We start from the raw sequence: 12,283 nt of genomic DNA, 5'->3' as shown, positions 1-12,283 counted from the left end.
CTCATCAGTTATGCTTTCATCAATAGTGAAAAACAGAGATTTGGGATTAAGCGAAGTCGGCACGTCGAGGTCTCGGAATGCAAAATGATGCTGTTTTCAGAACGGTGAGTTTAATTCATATATGAAGCCATATAAAACTAATTATTAAGCAACTTTGAAACAGACTAAGAAGTTATACAATTCATCCTCCCACCAATATACATGAAAAAATCTATATACAGCACTCATATATTAAGAGTTTTTACCTATTATTCAGTTCTTGCCTGGAGATTTTCTTGCTGGAATGTATTATTTTTTCAACATCTCACAGGGACCAGCAGTTACATAAATTTCCTTGAATTGTCTTCAAAAACGTATGACTGCTGACAGAATGCTATTAAACATTAGCTTCCAGGTGACAAGCATTCACTAATAGAATTTCCTTCTCACAATAAAATACAACTAGCTTAATAACAACAGTTGGTAGAAGCATATGATCTAGAATCACTTAGAGCAAATGATTAGATTTGAAATGTTATTTGGATATCATAAAAACACTACTTCCTAATTATTATCATATTCAATTTGAGGATTTTTAGGGCTCTAAGAAGGAACATTTAAGATAACCTGATCAACCTCACATTGATAAACCTTTATGTTTATCATAAACCTTTATGAACTTTGTACATAAAAACTAAGGCCCAGGAAAGTAAAAAATTGCCTAAGGTCTCAACTGCTGGTAGGTAACTCAGCTGAGTCTACAAGAAAGTGCCTTATCTCCTAGTTAAGCCTTTTGCTTTATCTCCTATCTGTTCACAGACACTTCGGGTTTATGTTACCATTGAATACTCACTTGTGCCCATTTCTTTCTCCAGTCTTCGCGACTGTATCTCTGACTCTCCTTTAGGATCCACTTGTAGCACTTTAGGTGGGAGGGAATGTCACAAAACGCAGTCCCATTTCCTCCAAACTCATGGTCCGCTTTAAAGAGCCAGCGTTGGATTTCCAGGTGGTCAATGACCAGCTGACTCACCTGTTCTATTATCTGTGGGGCCAAAGACAGAGCAACATTTAATTTCCTGGATTCCTTCTTATCGTGTAAACTTAGCTGTAGTACTTCTCATATGTCTTTATTTCAAACAGCATGTTCATTTGGTTATCTTCTACTTATTAACACAGGTTAGAAGTTTTAAGTGATATGTGTATGTGTGTGTGTGTGAGTGTATATGTTGGGTTGGCCAAAAAGTTCATTCAGGGTTTCCATAAGCTGTTATGCAAAAATGCAAATGAACTTTTTGATTAACCCCATACATGAATATGGTATAAAGAAACCACCAACCAATGGGACCAAAGACATGTTTAAAAGTATAATCTTATTTATGAGAAATTATGAAATTATCACTTGCTGACTTTTGAAGGCAAAAGAAAAAATCTGAATATCTGTAATTGAATCTTAATATTGTTCTCTTCCTTTTTCAGAGAATAATGTGTTTACTTATTGATTCTTCAAATGATTCTTTTATAGTTTCAAGACTATAACTTAAACTGTTTGGAGCTTTGCTGAGCTTTTAAATGTTATAATCTATAAGATTTTTTTTTTCTCATTACTATACATGAAATACATTTGTTTGGCCAGTCAATTGACCAAGTGTGTTATATGTATTATATGAACAAAACAGATAAAGGAGGTAAAACACTTGTGAAAGCAACTTTATTGGAATACACACCTCTCCTACATCTTATTTGAAACTTTTCTCAAGAACTGGGCTCAGTCACATGAATGTTTCAGGGGTAGACATGCAAGCTCGAATATCACAATAATAATAATAACTATAATAGTTAACGTCACTGAACTCTCAGTAGGCTCTAGGCCTTTGGCATAGTTCTTTACACAAATCTTCTCATTGAACACTCACAAAAACCTATGACATAGGCACCATTATTAATTCTATTTTATGTATAAATAACTGAGACTCAGGTAATTTAAATAACTTGCCCACGACCACACAAGACTGAGTAGCAGAACAGGGACTCCACCCAGGCTGCTCTGAGTCCAATACCTAAGTCCATTTCTTCTCCACTGTGCTACCCATCTCAAGCTACAGAGAGGTAGAGGAGAAGGGTGAGGTGGAGAAGGAAGTCAGGAGCAAGAGATGCAACTTCCTTTACAGTCAGTGAGTCACTGGATAAGTTTGAATCAGAAAAAATCTATAGCAAGATTACTTAATTATAAGTAATACTATTCTAGTAGAGCCTTGGTGAAAAATAACTCATTAGACCACAAAGTGATTTTTTGTTTGATCTTCTCATCAGACTTTCTAATCTATACAGAAAGAAACAATATTAAGTGTTCCCTCTCCTGAGCCTACCCCATGCTATTCTTGGCCATGGTCTGTGCTTAAGGAGGCTTCTGCAACACTGTTCTCTTCTCTTTTGATGAATTTTGTTCACCCAATGGATTTTTTTAAACTACAGAGTGTGAGAGGACTCATAATTCTGGAAAAAAATCTGTTGAAATCTGGAACTGGAAGATTAAAATTATTTTGATTAAAGGCACAATCTGTTCTCTTGAGTTGTGTCTTTCCAGCAAATCTTCCTGGGGATGCTACAGTATACAGCAGTGTTGAAGTGATACTAAAACAGACATACTTGGGATCCCTGGAAGCCTCATGCAACCATAGGGTATTCAATTAGGGTGAAAATGAAATTTTCTTAGCTCCCTAATTATCAAGTAGTGTCTAGGGATAATTTGGGTGTTTAAATGACAAGTACTCTGGTCTACACACCATATGGCTATGAGCATAGCCTAGGAAGGTTTTTAAAAATGTGTCTTTCAAAGTTACATCCCTTCTTTCTCTAACGTTGTGTTGAGAAGATAGATTCCATTATGGTCATATGTTGCAGAAGGAGAAATAGTTCTTGGCCTGTTAATATCCAATAAGATTCTTTTGCCAGTATAAGGAAAGATATTCTGGCACAGTCTTTTTCCTTGTATGTTTGGATATATTGTATATTTGGAAGTTTCAGCTACTAACAGAATTATTATCTGCTTCTTCCAAATCCTATTATTTGTTGCTTCTGAGAATCCTATAAGTGGGTATCTGTTGATGGATTCCCTACAGTAATGAAAAGGATCAATAGTATTGTAAAGACTATACCACTGGAAAGAATTATGTGCTATCTTTAAGTGAAAATTGAACAGTGCTTTAAAATAGCATTGCCATTTTTGATTATTTAACCAAAGCTGTCAATATTTCATATGGAGCACATGCCAGAAAGAGAAGTTGCCTGGTTACTTTATGGATCAAAAGAGGAAATGTTCACTGTGCTCAAGCTGGACTTAAAAAATAAAATAAATTACTTAATCATAAAGCAAATGACTTTATGCTATTGCCAAACATTTATCATTTTCTATTTGAGTCTATCTATTCCAAAGATGTAATATATTTTTTAATTGCCATACATTTTATAGTGGCATAGGGCAGAAATAGAAAAATGTCTACTGCTAAAATCCAGCTGATAGCTAGGAATATTTATTAACCTAAATTAAAATAATCACAGCTTTCTTTCACCAGCTTTAAGTTTATGATGCACATTGGTAAAAAGTCAGTGTTACTGATTCATTACCATCTGCAAATTTAAAATGCTGACATGTTCAGATAGATTAGGTAGAATAGGCATTATCTGGAAAAATCTCAATGGAGTGCTTCAGTTCTTGTTGACTTCATACATATGGTTTCCAAATAAGTCGTGCAGACCTCAGTTATGAATTAGTTTATTGTGATACAATTTGCACACACCATAGGTGAAATGACACCCTTTAAATCCAATTTATCAATGAGGAGAGGTTTTTATCCTACTTCTGAATATCAGCATTAGAGTGAGGCTTTACTGCATTAAAGATTCCTGCATCTTTAACCACAATGAACATATAAAGTTCTAAAATATTTTATAGCAAAGACTGCCTGAATTCTCGTCAATGGGGGCAAAAGCAAGACTCACTCAATATAAATACTGCACATACATTCTAAGGTTTTGAGGACTGTTTAATGTAATATACACATATGAAATTTTATCACTTAAAAATGCATCTCACTTGTATCATGTCTATCAGCCTAGTATTCTAAAGGGAAGCAGAGTTAAGCAATCCACTCTGTTACCTTCAAATTTCAGTGGAGGTTAATGACAACGGAAGGGACACATCAGGTCAGGGGAAGCCTCTCTCATCTAACCCTACTAAGATAGCCTGTGTCTTTTCTAGACTGCCCTCTTTAAAAGAAACTTCCTTCATGAGCCCATGTATTGCCCATGAACACTCTATCTAGCAAGACTGAAACAATCTGGCGGCAATTTAATAATTGCCAGTTAGTCTCTGAAAAGTATGATTTGTTTGGGGGCTCAGCAGCTATGAGGTGCAGAGCATCAGGATTAGGCAGCTGAGAGAAGTAGCATGACGCCTAAATATTGTCCCTCACAAACACCCTCATTTTGTACAGTTTTTTAGTTTCCCCAGAAGTAGGTGCCCAAAATCACTTGTGATTGGCTCAGAGGAATGGTTAAGAGATGGAATGAAACAGAGGTTAGGAAATGTTAACAACCATTTGCATTTTAGTTTGTTTATTGTAAAAAAAGATAGCAGTTAAATGTGAAAACACCTGCCAGAGCAAACTTAGAGTGGCTAATTTCTAGTTCTCTAGTGGGTAATTTTGTAGTGACTAATATTATGGTTCTTCAGATATTAGGGCCCTAACTATCTTCTGGAAGAATGCACAGCCATAGACTCAGACCAAGGCAAATTCAGAAGCAGAGAGTTTTCCTCCTGGAGCCATTTCACTTCCCCTTTCTGGGGATTTCCCCCTTTCTTTATGGCCACTAACTGAACAGCTAGGATTCTGGGGTTGTTGTTTTTTTTTTGTAGAGCCAAGGTTGTCTGTAGTCTGCCACATGCCTTTTGCAATATGACTCCCTAGAGCTCTCCAAACCTGCTCCTTTTAGCACAAACCGACCCTCACATTTCTTAGGGTCCTACTAAAATGACTAGCTAACTAATATGATGATGAACTAATCCATATTAAGGCAATAAATATTGATAGCAGATTAATACATGAGTAGAGCCTTCAGTTCCTTAATCCAAATGAATAAATACTTTGAGAATGACAATTTCTGTAAGGCCCATAGGAAGATACTTTGAAACACCGAAGGACTAAAGTGTGTTGTGCTCAGTTGCATCCAACACTTTTGCAACCTCATTACTATAACCCGCCAGGGTCCTCTCTGTCCATAGGATTTTCCAGGCAAGAATACTAAAGTGGGTTGCTATTTCCATTTCCTACTCCAGGGAATCTTCCCGACACAGGGATTGAACCCGCACCTCTTGTGTCTCCGGCACTGATAAGTGAATTCTTTACCACTGAACCACCAGGAAAGCCCAAAGGCTAAAGCAGATCCCATCAAATCAACTCAAGTATTCCATAATATTCTTCATTGGGTAGGGCTGACTCTAGAAGACCTAAAACGTTCCTACAAGGCCGAGAGAATGTGAAATAGTCAAACAGAGCCTCACTTGTCCACCCTGCTTACCTGCTGGTGACTATAGATGTTATATATTCCAGGAGGGATTGGCACATTTGCGTTTTCAAAGACCCGTTTGCTTCCAGACTTGGTGCTATAGAAATGAGCTAGTTCAGGCTCTGGGCCTAGGATGGGTATGTTTAACATATCTGCCACGGCCAAATCATCTCTGTGGAGGAGCCCGCTGACAATGTAGGCTTCTTTCCCTTGGATGAGATTTTTTATTCTTTTGATTGCCTTGGGACTGTACATCAGGTGAGTAGCCAGGCACATACGCTGCTTCTGGGGGGGCGAGCATAATATTCTTGTTAAAAGGTGTTCTTTTTCTAGTCCATACACCTAATCTATAATGTTGCACACAGTAAATGCATTATTAATAGCAGGCTGGGTTATGACCTATCCTGTTGTTTAGCAGTTTAAAATGATAAAAGCTGTTGGGGTGAGGTTCCATAATCACTCACATCTTTAGCGTGTTGGAAATAGGCTCATTGGGAATAGAACTAATTACTACACATCTGTATTTATTTGATCCACGTGGAATTATCCTTCTGTCAGAAGGAAGAGAAGCTGGCGGCCTTTGGATAATAGTGATTCATCTCTGAAACACTTCTGGCATGGTTTAACACTAAAGCGACTGGAAAATCAATACAAAAAAATGAAGAAAAGAGCCTCCTAATATTCTTCAGTATTCAGGACTCCTAATCTGGCAACCCTTTAAATGATTCAGTAGGAAAAAGGCACTTGACTTGATACCCTCTTCCCAAAGTTCTACCACAATTACCATTTCAAGAGTATGTATTTTTATGATGATTATCATGGTTCTTGGCCAGCACTCCAGAGAGGACTCATGAATGGAAAATATTTGAGAATTTCGGCAACACTCAAATTCCTCTTCCAATGGAAAACTCTTTTTATTTTTGACTACTTACACCCAGCTCAGCAATACATGTGACTGTCTCATTCAATTAAATAAATAATTCTGGCATGTCTAACAGGGGCAGAGAATGGAGCCAGATGGTCAGCACAAACCAAAACTAATACAAGCATGTCTCTGTGCTTAAGGAGTGGGAACACAGATGAGTACAATTAATGCATAATTAATACAAGGCAGAGAAGGGCCATAAAGAACTACAGAGGGCCTTGGAGGCATGGAGGAGGGAGGCAGAAGCCACATGCTAGTGGCAAGAGCTGAAAAGGCAAATCACTTATCTCAGTGGGGCCTCAGTTTTCTCATCTGTAAAATGAGTATAATAATGGTACCCATCTCGTAGGGATGCTGTGAGTATTAAATGAGATAATGCATGTGAAGCACTAATAATAGTGCTTCAATATAATAAGCACTTAATGAACATCTGCTAATGTTATTGTTATAAAAGAGGTTGAGGTTAAGGTAAACTTTGAAGGATGGGTAGGATTTTATCAGGTGAGGATGAGCATAGCCTAGGGATGGAATATGAGAACACAAGATTGTGCTTATTTCTCTAGAGCAGAGAGCATCATGGCACATGAGAAAGTCCTGGGGCTTAGTAGTCAAATGGTTCTTTGAATCCAGTTCTGTCCCTAACAAATAACCTGAACTTGGGCAAATGACTTAGACTCCTTGAGACTAAGTTTCTCCATCTGCAGAGTGGGAATAAAAATACCCATTTGATGGCTTCCTCTAAGGATAAAATAAGATTATGAATGTTTAACATCTATTATAATGCATGGCATTGAGTTGACATTCGATCAATGGTATTAAAAATTATTATGGAGAAAACTTAAAAATAAAGTCACTAAAATGTCATGCAAATAATATAATGCAAGACATGAGAATCTTAATGGAGTTTAAAGGATTTTGTAGAGTGGCTCCATCTCCTCCCAGAGTCTAGTGAAAATTCTATTCAATAAGGCCTTAAATTGTGGGGAACGTCTGAGCCACTATTTTGGGGAATATCAGGCGCACGAGTTTGCAAACTGTTAGAGGATATGCATGCCAAGTATAAGAGAAAGTGACCGAGGAGACCCCCTGGATTTCAGTCCTATCTGAATTTGTAACTTGCCAATTGATTTAGAAAACCTGATCTTTCTGAGCCTTGGTTCCCCACATTCAAATGAGGGGTTGAACTAGAAGTCTCTAGGGTCCTTCCAGCTGTGATATAACATTAAAACCAAAGCTCTTCTGGATATACTATTTAATGGGTACAGAGTTTCTTCTTGGGATTTTGAAAAAGTTTTGAAACTGGATAACACGATGATTGTACAACAATGTGAATGCACTTAATGCCATAGAACTGTACACATCAAATGATTTAAATGGTAAATTTCATGCTATGTATATTCTGCCTCCCCCCTCAAAAAAAGACCCCCCCCAAAAAAATTCCTCTGAGAGAGGATTTTATGATTTACCCTATTGAACCCTCCCTTCAGAGCAAATGATCTAAGTTCCCTTTGTCTATGGAATATGCCTTTTCTACATAATTTAAATCCATTTTCAAAACCTGCCTTTAAGAATGCAGTTTTAGGAAATCCAGTGTTCCATCGGACAATGAATGGTGACAGCATCTCGTGAGTTTGTGTTTCCCACCTGATTGCTCACTGTTTATCCCCTTGTTTATTATTTCACTCCTTTCCTTTTCTTACAAATTATTCCAATGAGGAAATGTGAAAAATTGATATGTCTAGAACTGATGATTTGAGTCACAAAGTATATGGTGGACTTTTCAGGGACCTGGGAGAATGTTTCAAAGGGGACAGTCTTCTCATGTCAAGTTCCCAAGGTCTCAGCACTTTGACATGTACTCTTTCATTTGATCCATACAACACAATTAACAGTCCCTCTTTTGGAGATGGGGAAACTGAGGCTCAGGGGATTTGCCTATAGTCATACAGCTGGTACACAGCAGAGGCAGGATTATTATTCATTATTATTTTATTTATTTTTATTATTTTATTATTAGTTCTCATGCCATAGCTGCCATGATTTCTTCCATTTTACAGAATGAGCAGTGAGGTCTGAGGTTTTATGAAATGTGATGAGGGGATGGCAGATGCAGCAACAGAACTTAACATGAACGTTCTGAGCACATTTCCGGCCAAGATCGATTTCTGTCTCCTCCAGGGCTGCTTGTCTCTATTGGCAAGTACTCTACCCAACTCTATTATGTCATCTGCAGGCATGCCTTATTCTTCGGGCAAGATAGTCCCATGGTATTGTGTTCAATGTGTGTTTGATAAAGATTCGAATGTAAGTGATGGCAGAGCATTTCTGACTGCAGGTCTGGTGTGACCATGTAGAGAAAATCAGTATCATCAGATCAGTATCATCCAGTATCATATGTGGATTTATACAGATGACAAAATGTTCCTAATTAAAATGTTCCTAGTTCCATAACATTATGTTGTTGTTTAGTTGCTAAGTTTTGTCTGACTCTTTTGTGACCCCATGGACTGTAGCCCACCAGGCTCCTTAGGCAATAAGATTTCCCAGGCAAGAATATTAGAGTGGGTTGCTGTTTTCTTCTCCAGGGGATCTTCCTGACCTAGGGATCAAACCCACATATCCTGCTTGTCTGGCAGATTCTTTACTACTGAGCCACCTGGGGAGCAACCCACTCCAGTATTTTTGCCTGGAAAATTCCATGGACAGAGGAGCCTTAGGGGCTACAGTCTATCAGGTTGCAAAGATTGAACATGACTGGACAACTGAGCATGCACACGTGCACCTGGGAAGCAATTGCAAAACATTATAGTTACAGTTAACTTATCAGCACTTTTTTGACCTGAGACAAAAGGTACTTGCTTAGGAAGTCTTCATAAACATCAAAATATTCAAAAGTAGACACGGTGACTTTGTAACAGTATCTTTCACCATTACAGATTCAAAAATTGTATAGTAACTTGGAGAGATGCACAAACAGACTTTTGGCACACTTAAAAAATCTCAAAGTCATCCATTGGAATGAAAATAAGCACTGATACAATCTCTCAAATGCATTAAGAAGAAATAAAGCCATGACTAAACATGAGTAGGAAATGATTTGAAAGTTGAGAGTTTTAATTTTTATATTTTAGAAAGGTGACTGCCTATGAGTGACTAATTACTCAAATACTTTAAACTTAAATTGTAAGAAGTATAAAGTACTTAAAAATATTTCCTACTTGTTTCTCTTCACAGAGATGCAAACCTACACAATGAATGTAACCCCACGAATTTGTTAGTGCCAACTGCCTGTCTCCTCTTGGAAAGTGAAGAGTGGACTGTGAAGATACATTTCTCAGGTAATAGGACCGCAGAGCTGGAAAGGATTTTGACATGATCTAATCTATCATTTCATCTTACAGATGAATAACAAAGGACCAGAGAGGTAAAGGGGCTTGCCCAAGACCACAAGGTCATCCAGAAGCAAGGAGGTCTTTCCAGTTCATGATGGTGTTCTGGTGTCAGACAGATTTGGGCCCCATTAGTAACTTAGGCGGAGAAGGCAATGGCAAGCCACTCCAGTACTCTTGCCTAGAAAATCCTATGGATGGAGGAGCCTGGTAGGCTGCAGTCCGTGGGGTCGCTAAGGGTTGGACACGACTGAGCGACTTCACTTTCACTTTTCACTTTCCACTTTCACACATTGGAGAAGGAAATGGCAGCCCACTCCAGTGTTCTTGCCTGGAGAATCCCAGGGACAGGGGAGCCTGGTGGGCTTCCGTCTATGGGGTCACACAGAGTTGGACACGACTGAAGTGACTTAGCAGCAGCAGCAGCAGCAGTAACTTAGGACCAGAGAAGGCAATGGCAAGCCACTCCAGTACTCTTGCCTAGAAAACCCCATGGATGGAGGAACCTGGTGGGCTGCAGTCCGTGGGGTCGCTAAGGGTCGGACATGACTGAGCGACTTCACTTTCACTTTTCACTTTCATACACTGGAGAAGGAAATGGCAACCCACTCCAGTGTTCTTGCCTGGAGAATCCCAGGGAAGGGGGAGCCTGGTGGGCTTCCGTCTATGGGGTCACACAGAGTCGGACACGACTGAAGTTGACTTAGCAGCAGCAGCAGTAACTTAGGACTAGAAAGTGAGTATTGGTTTCCTCGGCCATAGAAGGAAATTGATCATTTCTGTCTCGTTTCTGTGTGCTAAGCATCCAATGAGAAAATGTTTGCTAAGCATTTGATAAATGTTAGCTGTTTGCTCACTTTCCTTTCCCCAAATCTAGTGCCCCTTCCCCATTCCATGCTTCTTCAGTGTATACTGGCATTCCAGATATACGGAAACTGCTTATTAGCAGCTACCAGACATTAGCTCCAGTTTCTGGATGGAGAAAATCGGGAAATTAACCACACACTAATAGTAGTTCTTTTCCTTCTTGCTTCCCAATATCCACAGTAAGTCTGACATTGAGGACAGGGAATAACTAGGAAGCACCAAAGCAATCCTTGCATTGATGGAGATACTGGGAAGTTTCTAAGATTATAAAAGTGGCAAAGATCTGTCCCCCTTTTCTCTTGCTTGTCCTGCTCCTGCCCTTGCTACCTCTTCCACAGCCAAGTGATGCCAATGAAATAGAGCTAGGCAGAGCGCGCTTATGGGAATATTGAGGTACCCTGTTATGAAAAAGCAAAATCCTCATTTTGGTGGTTGTTGTTCAGTCTCGCTAAGTCAGGTCTGACTGTTTGTGACCCCATGGACTGCAGAACATTAGGCTTCCTGGTCATTCACTGTCTCCCAGAATTTACTCAAACTCATGTCCATTGAGTCAGTGATGCCATCCAACCGTCTCATCCTCTGCCACCCTCTTCTCCTTTTGACTTCAGTCTTCCTCTGCATCAGGATCTTTGCCAATAAGTCAATTCTTCGCACCAGGTGGCCATTTGGTAGAAGAGTAAAATTCACTGAGTACACCAGCAAAGTAGAAATGCTATAGCATCCCTTGATCCCACTGTCCCCTCCCTATGATTTTGGTCAAACCACGCATCTGAAGTGTCAATGGGTAGTAACTCAACACATTGATAATACTTCCTACGTGAACCATGCAATTGGTTTCTCTGATGATCAAGAGTTGATTTGGGTGCATCGCATTTGCGAATGAGGAAAGTTATCTTTATCAGCAAGTTCAGACACTCCTCAAAAGTGTATAGCCTATTAGGTATTAAAATGTTGATTGTTTACCATGGAAAGCTAAAATTCTTGCTAAAACATGGAGAAATTAGTTTCATGCCATCTCTTGCACTGTCTTATTCTAAAAACGCTGCCATCATGTTTCCATGAATTTCCCAAAAGTTCTTGTCTAGGGATAAGATTCCACTCAGAATGCATTCCACTCATTAAAAATCAGTTTCTAAAAAAGTTTAAAAAAAAATTTGAACCTTGTTCATGATGAATCATGTGATACAGTATATAAGACCAAATTCCCCTGGAGGGAATCACAAGGAATTTGTTCTTGTTGTTTAGTCACTAAGTTGTGTCCAACTCTTTTGTGACCCCATGGACTCCAGCCCACCAGGATCCTCTGTCCATGGGATTTCCTAGCCAAGAATACTGGAATGGGTTGTCATTTCATTCTTCAGGGGATCTTCCCGACCCAGGGATCAAACTTGTGTCTCCTGCTTGGCAGGCAGATTCTTTACCACTGAGCCACCAGGGATGCCTGTAACAAGGAATACTAGTTTGGAAATCAGAAAACAGAGGCCTTGATCTAAAGGCTGTCCCTAACCAGGCTTGTGACCACAGGCAGGCCCCAGCCTTTCTCTACCTTGGTATT

The 12,283-nt window shown here is 39.1% G+C and overlaps 1 protein-coding gene across 1 annotated transcript in view; it reads right to left on the bottom strand.

The window, feature by feature from the left end:
* IQCH (IQ motif containing H) overlaps positions 1–12,283 on the bottom strand; it is a 247,554-nt gene that overhangs the window by 91,754 nt on the left and 143,517 nt on the right. Inside the window, exons 14-15 of the mRNA XM_055436103.2 lie at positions 5,560–5,832; positions 833–1,024 (exon numbers count right to left, since the gene is read on the bottom strand). Of these exons, the coding sequence (XP_055292078.2) occupies positions 833–1,024; positions 5,560–5,832 (465 nt within the window). The remainder of the gene's footprint in view (positions 1–832; positions 1,025–5,559; positions 5,833–12,283) is intronic.

Source organism: Moschus berezovskii, chromosome 9 (genome assembly GCF_049115385.1).
Source record: "Moschus berezovskii isolate FMDL1 chromosome 9, NW_MosBer_1.0, whole genome shotgun sequence".
NCBI lineage: Eukaryota > Metazoa > Chordata > Mammalia > Artiodactyla > Moschidae > Moschus > Moschus berezovskii.
This window is presented reverse-complemented; position numbering and strand designations above follow the sequence as displayed.